Source organism: Peromyscus maniculatus, chromosome 19 (assembly GCF_049852395.1).
Source record: "Peromyscus maniculatus bairdii isolate BWxNUB_F1_BW_parent chromosome 19, HU_Pman_BW_mat_3.1, whole genome shotgun sequence".
Classification (NCBI taxonomy): Eukaryota; Metazoa; Chordata; class Mammalia; order Rodentia; family Cricetidae; genus Peromyscus; species Peromyscus maniculatus.
The window spans coordinates 3,006,806-3,031,874 of NC_134870.1; the positions used below are offsets into that span (position 1 = coordinate 3,006,806).

Consider the following 25,069-nt stretch of genomic DNA (forward strand, 5'->3'; position numbering starts at 1 on the left):
AATACAGAATTAACTTCATTATTCATATAATTGCAGGAAATCATCAGAAATAGAACATACATCAAATCCCACATGGGTCTGCCAGGACCTCTAGCACAAGGTAATGATGAGATTGAACAGTTACTAATAGGTAACATGCTAGAGGCCTCAGAATTTTATAAGAAACACCATGTAAATAGCAATGGTTTAAAGAAGGATTTCCCCATCACTTGGCAACAAGTCAAGGATATTGTGAAAAAAAAAATGTCCTACTTGTTCCTTCTATAACCAAACTCCATTACCTTTAGGGAGCAATCCAAAAGGTATACAAAGAAATGAAATTTGGCAGATAGATGTGTTTCATTTCATTTTGCAGAATCTGGAAGATTAAAGTATGTACACCATATCATTGACATATATTTAGGATTTCAGTGGGCAACTCCTATGAGTTCTGAAAAGGCTGATTCTGTGATTACATACCTATTAGAAATTATGGCCATCATGGGAATACTTGTACAAATTAAGACAGACAATGCCCCAGCATATGTCTCCAATAAAGTGAGACAGTTTTTTGCTTATTACAATATAAAGCATATTACAGGTATACCACACAATCCCACAGGCCAAGCAGTCATAGAAAGATCCAATAGAACTTTAAAGGATATTCTAAATAAACAGAAAGGGGTAACAATGACTCCTAGAGATAGATTGCATAGTGCTTTATTAACCTTGAATTTTATCAATGCCGATGAGAAAGGAACAACAGCTGTGGAGAGACATTGAATGACAGACAAAACTCCTGAGCTAAACCAACCAGTTTATTTCAAAGATGTGTTGGCCTCAGAATGGAAACCTGGGTATGTTCTATGTTGGGGGAGGGGTTTTGCTTTTGTTTCCACAGGAGAAGAAAAACTATGGATACCAACAAAATTAATAAAATTTGATTCAAACAGGAGAAACATTGATGAGAAGTAAATGCTCATCCACCGATGTGACATCTCTACAAGTTGTAAGAAAAATTTAACCAACAAGGGTTGGGGGAGGGATCTTTTTTGTCTTTACAGAACAACAGAAATTCCCATCTTCCAGATATCATAAGGCCTTGGATATCCAGATGTCTACAGCAGAAAGAAAGAACCTATTGGTACCAATCTACACAGGGTAATGTCTCACTGCCTACCTTCTATATCTCTTTAATTCTAGAAAAGTTGTGGTTCTGATTCAATTATATACCAAGCTGGCTTTGGAGTTGGAATTGGCTCCCTCCTTCTCTAAACCCAAGCATATTGCTAAAAGAAAAGGTTGAGAGATTCTTCTGTCTCATATCAGAAGAGCCATCTGGTGTGGAACAGAAGAAAACCAATAAAAAGGGACCATTGTCTTCAAGATTCTATTTCCATGCTTATTTTTCATTTCTTGGAATCCTTTCTTACATGTCATGTCATCTTTAAATCCAAAATTTTCCATTTTGATATTAATAATGTTCACATTTTTCACAGTAAAAAAAATAAATCTTTTCCAATAGCAATCTCTGAAGTCTTCATAAGGAAGATAGGGCCCCACAAAAACAACTCTACCCAGTCCAGAATGATGCCATGGTACTCACAAACATTACTCAATGATCAACCTCAGACTGAAAACTCTCCAAGATAATTACATTATAAGATGGTTCATCATACTACATTTCTAGCCAGAATCTCAGACAACCTTACCCATTACTCTGAGATTGGCTGCAGAATCTACCATTAGTCCAACTGAGACTTAACTATCTGAGCTTTCTTATAGGACCCCACAGAAGTACTCTCACCCCCTGAATAGTACTTTTACAGTACAGTTATCTAAGAAAACGATGCCCTCTTTTCACAAAGGTTTCATGTTTCTGAGGGCTATGGATAATGGTTATAGGGTTGGGGGTGGAAGAAAACATTGGACTCAGTATTCCCCTTAAGAAAATAAAAGGGAATGGATAGGTACAGGATATTAAGGTAGATTATTGTATATACTAGTAAACTTAGTAAAATACCAGCCTTAGATAAGTTGCACTGTTATGGATTCTTGTATATTGATACAAATGTAAACTATTTTTATATCCTTATTCCAGATAATTTGTATATTGATACAAATACAGAACCATATTGTTGTAAGGTACATATATTTCTACTCTTATTTGAAATATTTTGTATATTGATACAAATGTAAAATTATATTTGTCATACTGTATGTATGTTCTACCTCTGTTTAGGATATTTGGTATATTGACACATATTTAGGATTATTGTCATATTGCATATTGTACTATACATTCCCACCTCTGTTTAAGACATTTCGTGTACTGTCACAATTTTGAGATCATTGTCCTTTTACTGTACATTTGCTTACAGACTGTTTTCCCTGTTTACGTGAAGCCTTAGTCCTTAGGTTATCTGGGTAGATATGACTTACAGATTTATAGTCACCTATTCTTGTCATCTCTATAGTTATGTAAGTTTGGTTCTTCAGACTTACAGAAACATATGTCAGATGGATAGGTAGTCTTCAAACACTTCACAGACCTAGAGAATATGGCATTTAAATGTTTTGATAACTTGGAATTCTGTTGATGTGAGACACGATTGCTCCTGGCAGCACCAATCTGATCTCGAGAGAATGTTGGACTTCTGAGACATTTCCATTTGGAAGTTTGTTTTCACCTTGGCACAAAACGGCCTACTGGGCAAAGAACTGCCCTTGCCTCAACTGCTGACAGTAAAATGGTCTGACATATACTCTAGGCCTGTAGCCAATTTGAATGTACCAACAATGTTAAGAAAATTAGGTGACTGTCCAGACTGCCAGCTGTCTCTGTCTACTCTCGCAAGACTCCTGAAAGTTGCTTGTGTCCTTCTCCCGTTTCTCAGGTATTATTATATTCCTTCTCAGGTCTTTGATGGGATTGAAGACTAACAGTTATAGTTACAATCTTCTTGTATCTTAGCTAGAACACATTAAGTATTAGATTCAGGTTCTTCAGGACAGGGCACCTTTTGGAATGATCTCTGTAACATGCCATTTACCTATGCTCAAGACTTCTCTGGACTTCAGTCTTTTAGTATGTGTCTCTTGTTTGATGTTGTTTGTGTTAGGTCATTACCCCTTATTCCTCTTGGACAATATTTGATAATCATTTCTATTGTATATAGTTTTGTATTAGGTTAGAACTTTCTTATTTAGACAAAAGGGGGAGATGTAGTAGGTAGCTGTTCCAGCTTTGACTTAGAAGTACTACCCCTAGTGAGGCTTCTGGTAACTACCATGCTTACCTATGACCTGCCCCTGGGGCGGGGCAGAGACAGGAACCCTTAAGACCCAAGATCCAGATGTGCTGGGTCTCTTGGTAACTTGTGATCCTGGATGCTGGATGGCAGACCAAGCAGAGTTCTCCAGAGAACCCCACTGGACTACACCTCACCTCATACGTGAACATGCCTCAAAGTTCACAGGTGCTTGTCCAAAGATGTAAGAAAATACCAGGGACTCAGGCCTAGGGCCGGGAAGAGATGCTCCTGTCAGTTAGACAGTGGACTTTTGGGAGATTTGTACCATTGAGCTGGATCCAGTAACCAACCCCTTTACTGGCTGTAAGTTAGCCCAAAGTAAACCTCCTTTTAACTATGTGGAGTTGCCTTGATAAATCCCCACAATACCACACGGCCTCACCCAGGAAACACTCTCCACATCACCATGCTCTTTACAGTTGATCATTGCTATCATTTGAGTAAGTGGCCCATGTGTTAAAACATTGTCACCAGTCTGTGGCACTACTTGGAAGGACAAGAACCTTTAAGAAGTAGGGACAATGGGAGGAAATTGGGCTGTTGTAGATGGGGCCCTAGCCCTTTCTCATTCTTCGCTTATAAGTTGTGCCATAAAGTAAGCATCTTACTCCATCATATGCTCTCCACCATGATATCCGGCCTCATTCGGGCCCAAAGACAATGGAAATGTCTGAAACTGATCCAAAGCCAAGCTTTCTTCCCGTAAGTGGACCTTCTCCAGTGCTTGTTACAGTAGTACAAGGCTAGATAACACATCACTATGTGGAAAGAGAGTAAGCCAGTTTCCTGTGTGACCCTTATAGGCTCGGACCCTGTACACTGTCTGACAGTGCCCAAGTCAGTCCTAGGTTATAAGGCTTTAGACACAGGAAAGCCTGGGCTTGAACTCTAGTACAATCTCCCATAGCTCTAAAATCCTGGAAGGGGGGGGGATCATTTAAATGCCTCAGAACCTCAGCTTCTTCATTTTTACGGTATCCTTAGCTTGGAGGATTGTGAAATGAGATGATATTAATGCCAAAATGTCGAGTGCATGTGTGTATATGCATGCCCTTCTGTGCACATGCATCTAGAGGCCAGAGGACAACCTTGGGTAATACTGGGGTAACCTTGGGTAACCACTGCACTGTGCTTTTTAAACTTGGGTTTTGAGGATTGAACTCAGGTCCTCTTGCAAGTTATTTATATGCTGAGGCATCTTCCCAGTCCCCTAAATAGTTATCATTAAAAGGAGAGGGGCCAGGTGGTGGCTCACGCCTTTAATCCCAGCACTAGGGAGGCAGAGGCAGGTGGACCTCTGTGAGTTGGAAGCCAGCCTGGTCTACAAAAGGAGTCCCAGGACAGCCAAGGCTACATAGTGAGACCCTGTGTCAAAACAACAAATTGTAAATAAATAAAAAGAAGGGAGAAGGAAGGTGGAGGAGTGTTTCCTCACTTTTATCTTCTTTCTGCTATTCTCTCTCCAGGTAGGAAATGTCGCCCGAGAGAGGGCAAGGATACGCTATTCTGTGTGCTGAGTGCAAACTGCTCTTTCGTCTGCCTAGGACGACTTAACACAAGGGCTTGCCATCGGCAGGGGATGAGCTGAGGCACAGTTCCTGACACATCCCAGGTCTGTGGCGTCATCCACAGGAGTAAGCCAGGCACCAGTGCTGGCCACACCTACTAGCACTGTGTCCAGAGTCACACAGGTAACAACTCAGCAGGTCCACTTCTCACACTAATGCACACAACAGGCAAACCAGCAAAGTGCCCACGACGGACCAGCCATCAGGGTTACTTAGGTACCAACAAGAAAAAAAACAAACATTTCCCCCTAGACCCAGGCTGTGCTTGGGTAAGGCTAAGTAATCTCAAGACGATTTAAAATTATACAAGGGACATGAATAGGCTAAACGAAAACACTGTATCATTTATGTGAGCGACACAAACACCTGTGGGTTTGGAAGTTGTACCAGGCTTTTCTTCTTTTGGGTCACCAACCAGCTCCCAAATCATGACACGGAGACTTCTTATTAGTTATGAATGCTTGGCCTAGCTTAGGCTTGTTTCTGGGTAGCTCCTTTAACTTAAGTTAACCTGTTTCTCTTTATCTACCGTTTGCCTCGGGGCTTTTTACCGTATTTCCTTCTATATATCTTACTTTCACTGCTTCCTGTATCTGTCTGTCTGTCTGTCTGTCGCTGCCTGGCTGTCCCTGGGTGTGCCCCCTCTTTCTCCTTGTTCTCTTCTCCTCCTGTGTCTTCTCTCTGCCTGCCAGCCCCACCCATCTCTCTCCTGCCTGTCGACTGGCCAGTGAGCTTTATATTAGACCAATCAGGTGCCTTAGGCAGACACAGTGAAACAAATGCAACATATCTTTACATAATTAAACACACATTGTTAAACAAATGCATCATAAACAAATGTAATACACCTTTATACAGTTAAAGTAATATTTCTTAGCATCAACAAATATAACACATCGTTACATAGTTAAATATTCCACAACAGGTTTCTGTAAGAATATTGGCTTCTGAGGCAGCCAATCATTCTCTCCCTCGACACCACGGGATCAATGGTGGTGACTCTGAGGCAGATGAATGGCTAAAAGGCATTCTGGTGATGTGCTGAACTGAGTATTAGTCAGACATGGAATCTTCAGTTGTTGAAAATGTATCAGGTCATATAATCTGTAAGAACATGCTTTGTAAGTGTGCAATATTGTGCATAATACTGTATATCATATGAGTTGTGTAAGAGTGTACTCTTATGAATGTAAATTCACACACTCATAACAGTTGAAAGATAAAGAATTGGGGCTTGCTGGTTCATACCTGCCACCCCAGCATGTGAGAGACTGAGGCAGGAGGATTAATACAAGTTCAAGGCCAACCTGGGCTACAATGTGAGGTGTAGGTTAGAGGAGAGTGCTTACCTAGCACACAAGGCACTGTGTTTAAGCCCTAGTACTGCAATCAATCAATCAATCAATCAATCAATCAATCAATCAATCATCAACTAAACAAAACAGGGAAGGCTTCACTAATACGGAACTTTTCTTAGGATGGAGACATCTGCCCAACACACATTCCTGCTTCATTTGAGGAGAAATCAACGAATCTGTGTCTTCTCTCCAGAGAACTTACCATCCCACAGCTGCACGGGTCAGGATCACGTCAAACAGCACCAGTGACGAGGCAGCTGTGGTCACCTGCAGAAACAGCAAATGCCATCAGACCAGCTTTGAAAGGGCTGCCTCTGACATCAGCCACCCCTGCCCATAGGTCCTCTACACCTAGCATGGTTTCGCCTCTGAGCAGAGAGCGTGATGTGGAAATGCTATGGCCTGTGGTCTGTTGGAATCCCCAAAGCAGTATTTAATTTCCATGCCAAAGTCAGAGAGAGACTGTGTGAACAGTATTCCCCTGTCTCAATGCACAGCTCCAATCAGCTCCAATGTCATGGGGATCCCAGACCTGTGCCCAGATCCTCAGGGGAAACACTTCTCTGTCCACACAGCTTCGTCTCTCTTGCCCCTTCTAATACCCTAGTCTTTCTAGACAGTGACACACATTCTAAGAAGCCAGGTGATTCATGGGGGAAGAGACAGTTAAATCCGTAATTATCTGAATCACAGGAGCTGAGGTAGAGGGAAGAGGTTAGTCCTATGCCTTTTACAGCAGGAACTTCCAAAAGACTCAGGAATGACAACCATGCGGTCCGGACTCCAGAGTGTCCCCTGAAGAGTTGTCATGAAATGCGTACGGACAACGACCCAGCCCTCTCCACACTTAGAACGTCTGTGTCAAGCCAAGATGGTTCCTGTGTCTAGAATTCTGAATTCTGCAGGCCAGAGCAGCTTCTTGAGGAAGGTAACCCTAAGGACCTGCTTTCTGGCTGTGAGAGAGTGGGGTGCAGGTTGCTCCTGAGGGCCATTCAGGCTGGGAGTGTCAGAAGTCCTGGCTACTCTTCCCACCCACCCCCACCCCCATCAAGGGAATGCCCTGAGCTGTCCCAGAGGTCTTTCCAGGCGTCCCGGCCGGGAACACAGCAGCAAGAAGATGGCCAGAAATGGGTTGAATCAGCCCCTCCTCATGCACTGTCTTTCTTCCTCTTTCTCCTCTCCCCTCCCCTGACCCCTCCCCTTCGTTTTCTCTCTCTTCCCCTTCCCTGTGTGCACATGGACACTCACTGGGCACTCACGTGCTATATACAGCACACATGTGGGGTCAAAGGACAACTTCATGTGCTGACCCTCACCCCATCTTGTTTGAGGCACAAATTCTGTTCCCAATGCATACGCCAGAATAGCCTGCCCCACCAGCTTCCGGGGATTCTCCTCTCTCCTTCCAGCCTGCTCTAGAAGAGCTAGGGTTATATATGCCCGCTGCCGGATCTGGCTTCCTTTGGGGTCTGGGAATCTGGTCCTGATGGGAGAATCACTTTTCATTCACCATCTCAGAGATAAGTCTGTTCCTCTAACCCAGAACCTTTAGAAACTAAGATTGGGGATCTTTGTGGTCATCTCTGTCTCCTTTTAAACCTTTCTATTTGCCTTACTTTACTGATTTGCAGCAAAACTCTGACGGTACAAAAGACCTCTACATTGTCTGCGGGGACTTGAACGACCGGGCCAGAGGAACAAGGGGAATAACGATGGTGTCCCCTCCTCTTCTTCCTCCTCCTTCCTCTTTGTCTGTGTGAACCGCGTTCCTGTGGCTCAGGCTGCCTTTGTTGGCCTTCCGCTCCCCCCACTCCAGCCCTGAGGGCTAAGACCACAGGTGTGTGCCACCACCCTCAGGCTCTTTTCAATTTACCATTAGACTTGGGTCTTCTCCACGTGTGGTCAAAATGCAAACCTGAGCTGTCCTGCAGGGCAGAAGTCTGACTTTGGAAATGCGCATGCTGCCTGTGCAAACACCTTACTCACCCCCTCATTTTCCCAGAGGACACTGCTGGTGGCAAAGGCTAGCCCTAACCTGGAGCGCCTGGACCTGGAGCTGCTGAAGCAGTGACCTCCGAGGACCCCTGTCCCATCATGTTTCTACCTACCACAAGTATTTCATTTGCACTGCCCCCCAAATACATTTCATCAAGGTTCTCCCGTTTCTCTGTTTGGAGAAATATTATTTTATAGTGTGTGTTTGCTTTCACGCCGTTCCTTTTTATCCTCACTTTTTTTGCCATTTTTTCTCTTCATCTGTTTTCATTCCACAATCTTGAACAAAATTAACTATCCTGATAGCCCCTCTTTTCTTCAAAACATTTATTGTTTCCTGGAACCACGCCAACAGGGTCGTATTTCCCGGAACTGACAGGAAGGGAGTTTGCAGTCTGCGGTGGCTATTAGCTAGACGGTCAGCTTGGTGCACTGTGACATGGGGACCAGCTGACATCTTCTTTCTCTCTCTCCACCACTGCCTGCCTGCACCTCATCTGCCTGTCTTCAAAAAAAGTACATTTAGTGTGTGTGTGTGTGTGTGTGTGTGTGTGTGTGTGTGTGTGTGTGTGTGAATCACAGTGCACATACACGTAAAGGTTCTCTCCTTCCACCATGTGGGTTCTTGGGACTGAACTCAGGTGGGCAGGTGTGGCAGCAAGTGGTTCTGTCCTCTGAGCTATCTGGCTGGTCCTCCTTTACGTCTTTCTCAGCTCTCGGAGGCTTCCTTTTCCCATCTTCTCCGCCTGTTCTCTGAAGGACTCTTCATGTGACTTAGTCATGACTAAGAAAAGGGAGGCGCCCCTCTTCAGGGAATATCCTCTGCCAGGCCTGTGCCTCTGCACCTCCACACCTCCTGGAGCTGAGCAGGAATCCTGCCTGCCAGGAGTCAGGCAGCTGGCCGGACTGTGCCTGTGAACGGTGCCTTTTGCCAAGAAAAACATGGCTTACAATTTTCAAACCAGTCCTTACTTGAAAATCAGTTTGGTCTAACAGCCATGCTGGTGCCCTTGCCTCTGCTCCTTCCTGGAAATGTTTGTGCAACCTTCCACCCTCTAAGCCACATTCTCAAGCTCCTCCGAAGCTTTCTGTTTTCATAAGCAGGACCTGCTGAAGGCTGTGACACGCGCTGACATGTTATAGATCAGGTGGCTTGTTTCCGTCAAGACTGTGGCGGGGCTGCTGTGCAGCCAAGCGGGCTGCTTTTCCGTCTGTTCCGTAAGAACCATCGTGCTTCTGGTTTTCACACTGCCTTTTCCTTCCATCACGGGCCCTAGTGGGGCAGCCTCTCGGTAAGGTGGGTGCTGGCTGCAGCGTGGATGGTTCCCAAAGGCTGACCTCTCCATGTCTGAGCGTCAAATTCATGTCTGCTCAGTGTGATAGGTTTCTATACACAAGGGCCACTCACTCCTAATCCCACCTACGAGGAAGTACAAGCCAGTGGCTGAGTGCTCCAGGCCAGACTATAAAACGGCTCACTGAGCAGAACAAGGACCTCCCTGGCTCACAGGTAGAGGGACTGTGGCTCAGAGATGGTGTGGGACTTGCCCCGGGGACTTTGAGGTTTGTGGCAATGGGAGCAGCACCAAAGCCCTGTCTCCCAGCTCAACTCTCTCTCATAGCCAGGAACTCAAGAAAGAGTCACACAAGCCACATGTGGCTTTAAGAAGCCACTGGAAGGTTGGGGAGATAGCTAAACAGATAAAACACTTGCTCACAGAATCCATGTAAAAAGCTGGCATGGTGGTAGATGGTTGTAAACCCAGTAGTCTCCAGATAGGCAGAGACAAGCAGATCCCTGGAGCTCACAGGCCAGTCTGCCTGGAAATTGAATCTCAAAAAAATAGTAGAAAAGGACTTGAGAAATGACACCGAGGTTGTTCTCAGACCTACACACCCATGTACACAAGCATACAACACATGTGAGCACCCACATACACATATGCACACACAGAGCCTACACGAAAGCAAATCTCATATTTTCACACATCCATGTTCACAGTGACATCATTCACAACAGGCAGAGTTAGGAGCAACCAAAATGCCCACTGAGAGATGCGGGTAAAGAAACTAACTCACAATGGAGTATCATTCAGCTTTTAAAGAGAGGAAATTCGGATGCATATTTCATTGTGGATGCTAGGCCAAGTGAAATCAGATTCCACTTCTGTAAGTTACCTAGTCATAAACTCATGGAGGCAGAAAGGAGAATGGGAGTTGTCATGGCCTAGAGGAGTCCAGAGGGAGAGTTTGTTCAGTGAGTACAGAATTTCGATTTGGGAAGAAGAACAATTATTGAGAGAGACAGTAGTGAGGGTACCCAATGGTATAAGTCTACTTAATGCCACTGGACTGTCTGTTTATGGTGTTTACGAATGGCTCCATAGTTGTCCTCTGGCCAGTCTTGGCCTTGGCCTCTTGACTAGAACCATAACCCAGAGTCCTAGGACTGAACTTCTAGAAGGCACTCCCTCTGAGTTCTAACTATGACCTGCTATTTGGTTGTCAACTTGACTACATCTGAAATTAACTAAAATCCAAAAATGGAGGGTACACCAGTGAGGGATTTTTTGCTTGATTTGAAGTAGGAAGATCCACTTCTAATCCAGATCTTGAGGTAAGAAGATACATGCCCTTTAATTTGGGTCTTGGGGTAGGGGGAGACAAACCTTTGATCTGGGCCACACTTCCTGCTGGAAGCCTGCTTAAGGACATGGAAGAGGGAAGCTTTTGCTCTTTCTCTGCTTCCCCTAACCTTGTAAGCACACTCCTTCACTGGCATTAGAGCCTATTTCTTCAGGATTCCAGCATCTACTGAAGACAAGCTAAGCAACTTCTGGATTCTTGGACTTGCTGTTCATAGCCAGCCATTGTTGGATTAGCTGGACCACAACCTGTAAGTCGTTCCAATAAACCCCCTTTCTATATATATAGAGATTCATTCTGCAAGTTCTGTTACTCTAAAGAACCCGACTAATACCCTTGGATTTCTGACCCTGTGTCCTACCTGCCATTTGCAGAGATAATGAAACTCTTCTGTCCCCATGGATACCATGCATGGTCCCAACTGGCCACACCTTTGGGCCTGCCTTGCTGGTTGGTGAATCTCCCAAATTGGGCTTTCTCCCCTCTTTCCTTGCCCTGGAGTTTAGGAAAGAAAGCACAGGCCTCATGTTCAGGGACTAGGTAAGTTGCCGCATGTTCCATATGGAACAGCTGGTTGGTCTCCAGCTACACAAAACAATCCTTTCACCTGAGCAACAGGCAGCTCCTGTGTGCCACGCATTCTACAGTTAGGATTAGAATCGAGCTTCCAAGATTCCTGAGATTCCTGAGCTGAGTGCGTCCAGAGGTTAAGGACCCCACTAAAGTAACCTCACTACATGGTCCTCCAACCTTTTCAACACCTCCAACCACCTTTCTTGAAGTGGATAAAGTTGCCCCTTGCAGAAGGCTTCCAGCTACTCTCAAGATCTGCCATTGAGAAGATGTAAGAAATAGTCATTAATAGTAATTGCTGTTCTCGATTTTAAAAAGCAGTTTTAGAGATACACGTTGTTTTTCCTGAAGAAGAAAGAAGCTTGTCAGCGCACATGTCCCTGGAGCCCTGAGTAACAAGCACCATGCCACAGGCGTAGCCCACGCCAGCAGCAGCAGGACTCGATGCAACAAGAGCGTCAGTCTTTGATCTTCCTGGCTTTGTCAATGAGTTTCATAACCTCTGTGTTATTTCAACAAATTTCGCTATTTAGAGTGGATCAGGTTTATTTTTCAAACATTCTTTTCAAACCTAGGGCAGGGTGGTCGTGAGGAAGATGAGTGAGGACTTGGCAGACAGTGAGGTACTGGGGGAGAGTTGGAGACTCAGTCCCTCCTGTTGTCACTTGGGTGCACATGACTCATTTGGTTGTTGTTTTTGAGACACGGTCTCACTGTGTAACCCTGCCTGTCCTGGAACTCACTCTGTAGACCAGGCTGGCCTCGAACCCAGAGATCTGCCAGCCTCTGCCTCCGGAGTGCTGGGGTTGGAGGTGGGTGCTAGCATGCCCCGTTGTCATGACTCTTAGGCTTCTGCCCCAGGCATCCCTCTCGTGTGGCTATAGTTTCCCCAGACAGTTTTTGAGCATCACATCGCTCTTTCCTCAGCACGCCTTCCCTGCTGGAGCCATTTCAGAGGCCTGCCCAACAATGCCTGCCCACCTCTCAAAAGTCCATCCCTAGAAAACCTTTCCTGCTCTTAGCCCCCGTGCATACATCAGTTTGTTCTCCAGGTGCCACCACACATGCCAATGGTCTGGTCTCCTAATCAGTGTGTGCGCTCAGGGGCTAACGGAGGTCTGCATGGGATGGATGCCTTGTGAATTTCGTATGACTGCATTAGGTTATCAGAGCTGGGAAGACAGTCTATGAGGTCAGATCACTTAAAATCCTTCACAGATGTGGGATAACTGAAACCAAGGGCTTACTAAGATACCCCCTGCCCCTCACTGCTGACTAATTATCTCCACCACTGGGGTAGGAAGGACTCCACAGAAAGGATTGAGATCACCCTGGGGCCAAGTGAAACATAGTAAGGTTCTAACGGAGTTCTTCAGAAGCAGAGGGACATACAAATGCAGAGCCCTACTGTTGGACTTCATGGGTGGAAATGAGGAGAGAACATACCTTAAAGGATGGCATGGGAAGTTCTGACAGATGGACAGACAGAACAAGGGGTATCTGTTTCTTCTTCCCATGTGTATGTACATATGCGTGTGCGTGTGTGTGTGTGTGTGTGCGTGTGTGTAGGCCAGGGACTGATGTGAATTTTCCTTAACCATTATTTCACCTTACTCTTTGAGGCAGGGTCTTTCAGTCAAATGGAGCTCACCAGTGTAGCCAGTATAGTTGTTGGACAGTTTGTTCTGATGCTAGAAATACAGGTGAGCTGCCACGATGACCCAGCATACACAGGGATCCAACTCTTGCCCCCTTGCTGGGTGGCAAGTGCTTTAACCCCCCCCCCCCCCCCCCCCCCCGCCAGCCATTTCCCCAGCTAGAAATACAGAACTTGCTCAGGGACAGTATGCACACTCAGAATGGGTGAAGACTGCTGCCTGCAGCTGCTCTACCACACCTCCAGGGACAAGAGTGTCACACAGCAGCTGACGGAAGAGTCTTCCACCTCTCCGGGTTTACGTCACACAGTCCTGGAGTCTGCACTGCTGACTCTCTCACACAGGGATGCCCCAGGCCTAGCCTTATTTTTAAGTTCCAGTGGAAATCTAATATGACATTAATAACTTGCTGGGCGGTGGTGGCGCACACCTTTAGTCCCAGCACTCAGGAGGCAGAGGCAGGTGGATCTCTGTGAGTTCAAGGCCAGCCTGGTCTACAAAGCAAGTTCCAGGACAGGCAAAGCTACACAGAGAAACCCTGTCTCAAAACAACAACAACAATAACAATAAAATTACAAAAGAACTTAAGAGCAGGCTTTTTGCCCCCTCACCTAAGGAATTCTTCTGTGTTCTCCAGATGGAAGCCATGGCTAAGACTAGGGACTTTATTTGCCATCCTTTAAATATTCAGATAATCCTTACTACTCACCCTGTGATTTATTGCCATGACCAGTATGATTATTAATAGCAACAACTCTCGCTAACCTCCAGACGTGACTGTTAATAGCACTTGATGTTGCTCATTAAAATATATGGGCTGTTCACTTTGCCAACCTTCTAGGCAGAGTGGTATTGAGAACAGAGATGAACAAAGAAAGCCTATGTCCACACTAAGGAAAGACAATTTAACCCGAACAATGCCAACGTGCCTTGGCAGTCCTCAACCTTTGCTATATATGCAGAATTGTATGATAAGTCAAAAAATAAAAAATGGAACCTTGGTATATATACCCTATCCTATTCCATTGGAACTTTTGTTGTTGTTTTTGGAGACAGAGTTTCTCCCTACAGCCCTGGCTGCCCTGGAACTCACTTTGTAGCCCAGGCTGGCCTCGGACTCACAGAGATCTGCCTGGCTCTGCCTCCTGAGTGCTGGGATTAAAAGCAGGCTCCACCACCACCCAGCTTCATCAGAACTTTTTAGGGCACAGGTTTGACATTCTTAAGAAATTCTCCTCATGATTCTTGTAACTAGATTGTGGGAGCCCGTTCTGGGGTTCCTCGTGGCTTTACCCAGCAGGTCCGAATAGAGGATGATCAGGACCACGGGCCTGAGTGCAGGTGTCTGAGATGGTCTGCACTTGGCTGTGCTGGGGGAGGAGGTCTTTTGCTCCACCCCTTGGCGTCTCTATAAAAACCCTGGACCAGAGACAGTCGGGGCCCGTTGGAATAGGTTCCAGGCCCTCTCGAGGCTATCCTTTATTTTCTATCTGTTTATCTCCACAAGATTCTCCGCTATAAATCCTTCTATCTAATATTTCCTGCTGCTCGCACTCAAGAAAACTCTGGGAAGCTGTGGGGGTGGTGGGTAAACGCCCCACAGAATGGCGCTGTGAACAGGGACTAAAGAAAAAAAGGGACTAAAGAAAAAAAGGGACTGAAGAAAAAAAGGGACTGAAGAAAAAAAGGGGGAACAAAAAAGGGGGGACTAAAGACAAATGAACAGGGACTTAAGACAAAGTAATAGGGACTAAAGATAAAGGAAAATAATAGTTTTATTACAGAGTTTTTGGTGAAAGTGCTGAGTTAGCCCTGCCAGTGGAAAGGCATGCCGGTGTTATGGAATATATATATATTTTTATATATATTTTTTGGGAAGGCAGGCGTTTTATCCTCGAGAGAAAAGGAAAGCGGACTGGAAGGATGTCCGATGCTGCAGCGAAATTCTCTTCTGTCAAAATTTTCTATCTTCTATCCCTTTCTCAATTTCTATCTGTGAAAAATAAGTAAGGTATAGGGTAGTAATATAGTGTAGGAAAAAGAAGTGTAAGATTGTGTAGGAAAAAATAAGTAAGGCAACTAGACAGAAAAACTCTTCAATTTTCTAACTTTGGGGGCTTTGAAAGCAAACTGGGGAAAAAAATCTTTCTTTGGGCTTTTCGGGTAGTAAAAAAGCTCTTCTTTGAGCTTATGGGGAAGAAAAAGTTTCCTATGGAAGCTTTTGACCTGGGGACAGCTGAAATGCTAAGTCCAAGCGGCAGGAGAAAGTAATTTCTCCCTGAGGCAAAAATGGGGGTGTAAGAAGTCAAAGTTTAAAGTTGGAAAGTTTTGGGAAAAGTTGGTCTTTCTCCTGGGGGAAAACATCTTTCTCTTAAACTCTAAAGCTTTTCTTGAAAAATTTGGGGGGAAAAAACTCTCTAAAAAGCCTTAATCTTAAAAGCTCTCTTAAACTTAAAAACTAAATTTGTCCTTCTGGGAGATGACAAAAATTAGAGACAAAAATTAGAATCACCTGAAGATATTAGTATGGGGACCACCTGTGATTAGCTCAAAGGGAAAACAACAAACTTAAGACAGCAAAATCTCTCTAAGTTCTCTTTCAAGCTTTATAAATCCTCCCTGCAATGCAGGAGGCAGGGACAAGTTCCTAAAAACCTCTTCTAAGCTCTGAGGGAAACGCTTGGGGAGAGTGTGGGTGAAGAGCTACAGAGAGTGCAAAAGAGCAGCAAACTTGACCTGAGAAAAGCAAAAAGCCAAGTTTCACAGTTACAGCTGAGCTGAGGCATCAAGGGCTTTGAGCATTTCAGAATGGAAAGGTGCTCCTAATCTTCCTAATGCAAAGATCCCCTGTAGCAATGCAAACTGTTGGCATTGTATCCTCGCTTGTGACCAAAAACCCAGAGGCGACTGGCCAGCGTCTCTGAGTTGGAGTGCATTTCGGGGATACTAGGATTCCTGCAGTTGCAAACTTCCTGGAGCACAGAGCTGAGGCAGGAAGGTGCAGGACCCAGGGGAAAACTGATAATAAACAAAGCTAAAGCTGCTGGGAACGGCACAGTTGCACACTTTCCTACAGGTCCCGGGTTGATAGGTCCACAACTGCAAAAAGAAATCTGAGAAAAAGCTTTCCTATCAGAGTAAGGACCTTTCTGGGAAAACAGTAAAGCTGAACTCGGTCTGAAGCAGTTGTGCTGCCGAGTCAGAACGCTGTCTGGGGAAAGAGCCCAGCCAGGGCAGAACAGAACTATCCAGGAGTAAAGCTCTCTTTTCTGTCAGAGAAAGCATCTCTTGAGAAAAGCTTTGTTTCAACTGACTCCCTATGAGATGAGGGAGTGTAGCCCTGAGGGGGGATTGCCTCTGGCATAAGCTCTGTCCTTGAACATCCAGACAAGCAAAGACAACCCACTGGGGGACTGGGCCAGGTGAAGGCCTGATGAGGCACAACACCTGTCCTAATGGGAGTTTAGAAATGGCGAAAACCTCCCTTGTTAAATTTTTTAGTCTGTACGCAAACAACACAGACCCCGAAAACAAACGGACAAAAAGCCCCTACCTTCAGTAGCAGGGAAAGCCGCCGCTCTAGTGTCGGAAACTGTTTCTGGGGTAGAGGGGATAAACTGAGACCAAACTGGGAACTGTCTGGGAGAAAGACTCTGAAGAAACAGAGGGGACAGATTCCTCCCCAGAAAATACATGACCTGTGAAACCTGCTAGAGTTTGAGGCAGATTCGGGGGGAGAAAAGCCCCTACCTCCAAAGGCAGCTAGCAGAGGTACAGAGCCGCAGACAGATACCTGAAGCTCTGCATCTGGGGGGGAAGGAACAAGCAAAATGAGAATAAGATCAGTGGGAGAAAATCTCTGAAGGAGCTATGGAAAAGCTGTTGTAAATGATCTTGTTTTTCACTGACTGGCTAAGGCAAGCACAAGCCCCGAGGAAAGTTGCTATCAGAAATGCCAGCCTCAATGCCGGCTAACGAGGCAGGTGTGGATCTGATCCGGGGGCCAGTGTCTGATGAAGGAGAGACACCTGTTGAAGCCAGCTGAGAGAATAGAAACCTCCCAATGTGCCATAGCTAAAAATGTAAGATGCTTGTTCAAATCTCCCGTTGCAAAAGCCAAAAAACTTTGTTCAAACCTCCCGGGCAAGAATTTGTAAGCAAGTCTGGTAAAAGAGAACCAGTTGACTCTCAAACCCGATAAGAACTATGGGAAATGATATATGGGACTGATATTATTATGGACTGATATAAGGGAAATGCATTCTGGGAAAGGTAGTTTTTCTGCTAAAGATGGCGACATTGCCCTGAAACACTTTTGTCAGCTCTAAAATTAAAATACAGCTTTTAAAAGAAAAAGGGGAAAAGTCGTCTAAGGGTTTAAGTGTCAGTTCCAATGAAAAATTGAAAGGATACCGAACTAGGTGCTTCGTAGTTTGGGGCGCCGTTGGTAAAATGCCTTATTTAGCCTAATAGCTGTGCAAAGTTTTACGGTAATTGGATGACAAAAAAGCTACCTATAAGAGCAAACGAGTCACTTTAAAATCTTTAAAATACCACATAATAGCTGTTCAGTTTTTGGCAAAGAGCTTTACAGCAGCTAAATATGATAACTTCACCCTCAGCATAAAGTTTTTCAGTAGAACAAACCAAAAGTACTGCTGTGATAGAAACGTTTGTTTGAATTGAAGTTCTTAGGGAACTATTATGAATATGGGTGAAGGGACAGTCTCTAGTTAAAAACTATCTACTACTGACAGTGCATCTCTGCCGGTCCGGAACGGCTGAGAGAACTGGCAACTTTGGAGTGTGGCTTCATCCCGAGAATGTTACAATCCCCTAGCAACAAGTATCACAACTCTATAATGACAACACTCACTAAATCCCAGTGCTTTATAACAAAGCTGACTATAAACTCTAAACTTTAGAAATGATGTACGTACTTCCTGTCTAGTTTAAGAGAATCTTTATAATATAGTGATAATAATTAAGAGTAAGACGTAGAAAGATGAAAATAAGATATGTGAGTTTGTAAAAATTCTGTCTTGTTTGATCTGTATTAAAAATCTTTAGATGTTTGCTAAGTTAGATATATGCTAATGGTAGCCTATATAAGTTTGTAAAATAGATCTTATAGAGTTCCTTTAAGAATATAAGCGTGTAAGAAGTATCCAAGGTAGTCTTAAGACATGTAGTAATAAGCTTGTAAGATGCTAGTTGTAAATGTAAGTTTAAATAAGAAATAAGATGGAATGAATATAAGTATATGAGAATTAATAAGAAATATATTTGCTAAAGTAGTTCTATAGTTTCCTTAAAGTATAAATAAGTAGATGTTAATATGTGAGTTTGTAAAAATGTGTAAATGTTGAGTGAGTTTATGCTTAAGCACATGTTATGTGGGTTTGTAAAGTGCAAATGTTAAGTGTGAGTCTATTAATGTAAATGGTGAAAACACCTGAGACATAGGAGATAGTGTCCTAATAGACTGCGAAGTAGGCAGTCTGAATGGTTTCAAAAGCTCCAGAAGCCGCTAAGAAGCTAAGAATGGCGGACGCCAGAACCAGCACAAGGCATCTGCAGCTGAGATCCGTGGAATATCAACGCAGCACAGAAAAACCTGAGCTAACAGCAAAAATGGTGCGGTTTAAAATATTACTATAACTTAAAAGGTCTGTCTGTGAGAACAAAAGTTGCAGAGACGCTTGTTTGAACAAAAATTACTAACTGCAAAAAGTTTTGGTTGAAAAACGTCTCTTCATATTTGGAAGTGAAAGCCTGATACCAGAATTTATTTCTTGTTTGAACTTTTTGAACTTAAAATGAGATAAAATTACAAAAAACGTTTTGGTCATGGATTTCTTCAAATTTGGAAGGCTAGTACCAATATTTATCATTTGAATTTTGGTACTTAAATGAAATGAACAATAGAGATTTCATTGCAATGGGACAATTTTGAGCTTACTTATAGTAATGACCTAGGAACAGTTTTCTGGAATTGGGTTAAAAATGGAACTGTTTTAAATGAAGAAATGTATTTCTACTTAGAATCAAGATGCAATTTTGTGTATGCATATATGCTTTATTAACTGGTGATTTATGAATTGTTTTGTGGAACTGTTTATGTAAAAATGGAATTACTTATGGAACTGGTTTTATGTTACAAATGGAACTGTTTAAACAGAAAAGTTTGGGTTTTCTAACTAGGCTTGAGATTTTGTTTAAAAATTATAAAGAAAAGGAGGAACTATGAGATCGAATTATGTTCGCAGAAACCTATTGATATTAATGCACCCTGGTTTTGTGGAGTTAAGGAAATATTTAAGTTTGATGTGAATACATCAAAGTTTTTCCTATGTTCTGTTAACAAGAAAATTCAAATGATTGAGTTAAAGTTGTAAGACGGAGAAAATTGTTAACTATATATAGCACCATATATGCTAATTCAAATGGTTCTGTTAAGAGTTTGCTTTGAGTTGTAAGATTGAGAGAATTGTGACTATGTATAGCAATATTTGTTAACCTGTTAATGGTAATGATGAAGCTAAGGGATTCTTTAAGTTTGTAGTCGCCTTAAGAGTTTTGGTTTAGAAAGGGCTTGAGGCAGCTAAGACTGCTGTAGTCACCTTGGACCTAATTCAAAAGAGAAATGCCATCTATATCATCCTCTACTCCCATACTGGGAGGTGTAACAGCTTTGGAGATTGCTGTAAGCCATTAATAGTTATTTTTTTATATATTAAGAAGGGGGGACCTGTGGGAGCCCGTTCTGGGGTTCCTCGTGGCTTTACCCAGCAGGTCCGAATAGAGGATTATCAGGACCACGGGCCTGAGTGCAGGTGTCTGAGATGGTCTGCACTTGGCTGTGCTGGGGGAGGAGGTCTTTTGCTCCACCCCTTGGCGTCTCTATAAAAACCCTGGACCAGAGACAGTCGGGGCCCGTTGGAATAGGTTCCAGGCCCTCTCGAGGCTATCCTTTATTTTCTATCTGTTTATCTCCACAAGATTCTCCGCTATAAATCCTTCTATCTAATATTTCCTGCTGCTCGCACTCAAGAAAACTCTGGGAAGCTGTGGGGGTGGTGGGTAAACGCCCCACACTAGATAAGGGCAGATCCCTGATTATTGATATGTTACTAATTTAAGTGTTGCTATATTAGTAATTTGAGTAAAAAATACATACAATTGTCAACATCACAGAACCACTTCATAATACAGATGTATAAGCCAGAACTTGGTAAAACAAGACCTCATCAGTACTGTCCCTACCAACACTGTGGACTCATTTGCCACATCCTTTTACATTCTCGCCAGCGATGAATGAGGGTTCCTACTTCTCATCCTCGTTATTATCTGTCTTTTTAATCACTGCCACCTAATAGATATGGAGTTGCTGTGGGATGATCTATATGTCAAATTGCTCTGATTGGTCAATAAATAAAACACTGATTGGCCAGTGGCTAGGCAGGAAGTATAGGCAGGACTAACAGAGAGGAGAAAAGAAAGAACAGGAAGGCAGAGGGAGACACTGCCAGCTGCTGCCATGACAAGCAGCATGTGAAAACGCCGGGAAGCCACAAACCACGTGGCAAGGTATAGATTCATAGAAATGGATTAATTTAAGCTATAAGAACAGTTAACAAGAGCCTGCCATGGCCATACAGTTTGTAAGCAATATAAGTCTCTGTGTTTACTTGGTTGGGTCTGAGTGGCTGTAGGACTGGCGGGTGACAGAGATTTGTCCTGACTGTGGGCAAGGCAGGAAAACTCTAGCTACATGGAGTATCTTGGGCTGTGTTTTTCTGTTGGTCAGTGGTGTTCAGCATTGTCTCCTGGGCTTACGGGCCATTTGTCCATCCTCCTTGGGGACCTGACTATTTAGACTCCTGGCCCATTTTAAAGATTGGAGTTATCTTTCACTATTGAGGCACAGGAGTTGCTTACATAGTCTAGATTTTTACATTTTTAATTGTGTGTATGTGGGGTCGGGGGAGGGGTGCACACATGAGTTTGGAGCTGCAGAGGTCAGAAGGGGACATTAGAGTCTTTGGAGCTGGAGTTGCAGGCAGTTGTGAACCACCCTACATGGGCAGTGGGAACTGAACTTGGGTCCTCTGTGAAGGCCGTAGGCACTGTTAACCGCCGAGCCAGGTCTTCCGCCTCACTTATTACCATATGTCATCTGATTTGTCTGACAGTGCCTTTTTCAGCTTTAAGTTTTGAATTTTGACAGACCCCACATGAGCTGCTTTTCTTCCTGCTTGTGCTTTTGGTCTCATAGCCACATTTTTTTTTTTTTTAATCTTTAATCATAACTTTAATCTAAAATAAAAACGGGAGGGCACCTTGATGTCGGGTCTCAGATTCAAGTGTAGCAGTTGACGCTGCATACGTAGTAAGGCTTGTTTGTCCTGGACCACTGAGTGTGCAGCTGACAAGCATCAGTGCGGACGCCGCAGCCCAGCTGCCGAGGATGGCTCAGCGGTGGGAGTGCTCCCTCCCACCCAGGGAGGCCTATACATGTCAGAGCATAACGAGCTGGGTCCTTGGGGCAAGTGCCGCGCTTGCCTTCCCGTTATAGGCAGGGCTGGCTGCCCCATGCCACCCCTGGATCTGACCAAGCGCTATTTGCCTTCTGTGACCCTTCTCCAACACCGCCTTCTCTTCCTCTTCCCCTTTGACTTGAGTGATTCTGGAAAGGGTTTCTTATAGCCACATTTTAAGTAGCAAGGAATTCTAAATCACTGTTTCATCCAACATCTTAATTAACATGATTCACACATACCAAAGGTATTACATGGTTTCCTTTTTATAAAGCTATTCTCCATATATTCTTTGAATATACAATATGAGCTTTCCAAATTATACACTAAGTCACCTGATATTTAGGCCCAGTAACATATTAGGCAATTAGTCAATATGCTATATCATATGAATCCTTTTATTACTCAGAGAAGAAATCTGATTAGGATATCCAATGTACATGAGAACACGAGAGTCTAGAAAACCTCACAGAGTGTGTCTCCAAATATTCATAGTAATTTTTGGAAAGATTGGTAACCACTTCTTTGAAAAAAGGAACAGAGGGATGGAGCTGGAGAAGACCCACCCTGCCCCTGCACTTTATTGGGCAATGTTACTTCTTTGTCCATTATGGTCATGATTTCCATAAAAATGTCAGCCTTTAGCCTAAGGCTGTTTCTTCAATTTGAAGCAATTCTTTTCTTCTTTCTTCCTCCTTTTTTTTCCCTCCTTTTTGTGGTGTTGGACATTGAAACTGGGGCCTTCCCATGCTAGGTCAGTACTCCATTGCTAAGCTACAACACTGCTAGTTCCAGTATGCAGAGCGCCCTGGTCTGTCCCTGTTGTCATCTGGCACACTTACAATTCACCAACACCTCCCTATCTTTGCATGTGAATGCTCTTTGTGAAACAGCAACAGGGCCTCCAGGCAACGTTTTCTACCAGGAAGCATTTCCTCCTGCAGGAACAGGCTCAGGTCTGTCTGGGATGGGGGTATGGATGGACTCAGAGACGGGATGGAGGCATGGATGGACTCACAGACAGGATGGAGGCATGGATGGACTCAGAGACAGGATGGAGGCATGGATGGACTCACAGATGGGATGGAGACATGGATGGACTCACAGACGGGATGCAGCGCTACTGAGCTGGTCCCCTCTATTTACCTAATCCCTTGAAGATGGACCTCCAGACTTGGGTTTAGGAGCTGGTGAGTCTCTATCTCCTCATTCATGATGGGTCTGCCTTCTAGAGGTTCTGAACTTGGCTTTTTAAGTCTCCCATCCCAACCAATCCCACCCCATCCAAACAATGACAACTATCTAAACTCACTGAACGTTCACTGCAGGTACCTTCTTTTAGAAGGATTCTGTCCCACAAGACTGAATTTGCCCTTTTAGGCTAGGCCGCAGTCTTCATGCTGCCTTAGAACTGAGCAATATCCACAGGAAAACTGGACTTGCCTTTATGGCTCCTCCAGATTCCAACCCTTCAATAAACCCACTGTCTGTCAAAAGCTCTACTAGTTTCTCCTTCCCTAAGAATGTGTCCTCTTGACCCAAACAACATCTCAAGCTCACAGCCAGAAACAGCACATATCTTCCTTCCTTGCCCCCCCATCATAGAGATGTGAGTTTGTGCTACTCTGTACCACTAGGGAGGCTCTTCCCTCTCTGGAAATGTATTTCATAAATCCTCATTGCTTTCATAGCTCTCCAACTGCCTTTAAAAATACGGCACATGCAACTTTTTTCTTTCTAGTTGTTTCTGTTGAAATATTGGCCTGTTACAATATACAAAATTCTAGTCTGAAATGAAAGTATCCCCTTTATTATATACAAAGGAAAACAGGCCCAGTGAGATATGATCTAAAGGCTACTGGCTTTCAACCCAGGCTTGGCCAACCACTGTTACCCTGCAGCCATTGGATGCCATGCTTGTGGGAACTCTTCCAAACATCTTTCTGCTCAAAAACAATCTCACTAACTCATCATCACAGCGTTAATTAACTTTCCTTTTTTCTAGTGTTTTCTGTACACAGCCTGGAGCAAAAGAACTCTCTCAAGGGCACAGTCTCTACTTGAGACTCATGTGACTGGTGGGGATTGCTATGGAAGTTTGGGGAGGAGCAGCATTAGTTTGTACTTCAGCCTCTGGGGCAGGAGGCTCTTCGGCTCTCACATCTATCCTTTCATTCTGCTCCGAGTTTACTGCAGAGGGAAGAAGGCAGTGTTCCTCCGACTGTGCACGTATGTGCTCATTATACTAGTTAGTGGGATCGGAGCGTTAAAGGCTGGACGCATGGTCTCTTTCTGCTCTGGAAGCCATACAATAAAATCTCTTGACTCTTGGGAATGAGGATGGAAAAGCTGCCTCATCTCCCTCAGGGAACACAGGTCTGGTCTCTCACAGCCAGGCTTAAATGCCTTCTGTTTCTGACTCTGGCTTGTTTCCCACCTGCCTACTATTCCTGTACACATCTCCTCCTGGTCTATAACATAAGGAGAGGGTAGAGCACTCAGGTACCAAAACCTTAAACAAGACAATTCTTCCTCCTCCTTCTTTCTCCTTCTTCTCTCCTCTTCATCTTCTTTCCTCCTCCTTCCTTCTTCTCCCCCTCCTCTTTCCCAACCCAGCACTTGGCATCAAATGAAGGGCGAACACTCTACCACAGAGTTATACCCCAGCCCTAAAACCCTGAACCCTCTACCTAACCACAGCTTCTCTCTTGGACTTGCAATCTTCCTGGGACAGATTACAAAACATGCGTTAGCTCTTCCTTGGGGAGGATTCCAACATTTTCCAAGGCCATATTAATATCATTGTCTACTGAACTGATGCTCCACCAAAGCTTCGGAGTGTTTCCTCCTTCTTCTTGGGTGTTCTGCTTTGACCCATCCTATGATGAGTCAGAAGCAGGTTGATTGTGTTATTACAGTTTTCTTTACAGAGAAGGGTTATGAATAGACCACATACTGCTTTTCCAAGTTAGTATAAAGAGCTACTAACCTGGGTCTACTTCATTTGTTAGTTTGTGGTACTGAGGACTGAACCCAGAGCCTTGCAACATCAGGCAAGCTCTCTACTACTACTAAGCTATATCCCCATCTGGCCACCTGATAAATATAAAGCATCCGACTGTGTAAGACAAAGGCAGAATCTGGAACCACCCTAATCTCCCTTCAAACTGCAGTCAGGGCGAGCCTGGTGTGTGCTTAGGCTGATTCTTCAGCCTCATACTTTCCAATTTCATGGCTTCAGTTCCTCAGGAAATGGGTCCTTTGACTGTCATTTACTTGCAGAATGATGGATTTCTGCAGTTACTTTTTTAAACCACTGTCTTGTGGATCAAAGGTCCTAGCAGCCAGGAGTACTCTGCTGCTGGAGACAACAGGCCTGTGGCCAAGGTGTCTTTATTTTTTAAGTTGTTTTGATTCAATCAAAGGTAGATCTAAGCT

At 44.1% G+C, this 25,069-nt stretch overlaps 1 protein-coding gene and 1 long non-coding RNA gene across 9 annotated transcripts in view; one reads left to right on the forward strand and one right to left on the reverse strand.

Moving 5' to 3' along the window:
* Positions 1-25,069, reverse strand: part of Slc35d4 (solute carrier family 35 member D4) — a 145,129-nt gene that overhangs the window by 16,843 nt on the left and 103,217 nt on the right. For 5 of the 8 annotated variants that reach the window (XR_013045971.1, XM_076554737.1, XM_006989464.4 and 2 more), the window contains one exon: positions 6,422-6,486. Coding sequence is in view for 7 of the 8 variants with exons in the window: in XM_076554737.1 (XP_076410852.1) it covers positions 6,422-6,486 (65 nt within the window). In the remaining variant the exon portion in view is untranslated. Of the gene's footprint in view, positions 1-5,414; positions 5,966-6,421; positions 6,487-10,091; positions 11,356-25,069 lie in introns of those variants that run through there. The other 3 variants (XM_042263718.2, XM_076554739.1, XM_076554736.1) reach the window with 3 other exon arrangements.
* Positions 652-8,735, forward strand: LOC121823882 (uncharacterized). The gene is made up of 7 exons (XR_013045972.1): positions 652-836; positions 933-988; positions 1,069-1,140; positions 2,081-2,124; positions 4,760-7,147; positions 7,851-8,056; positions 8,222-8,735. It is a non-coding gene; the product is annotated as an uncharacterized LOC121823882 (long non-coding RNA).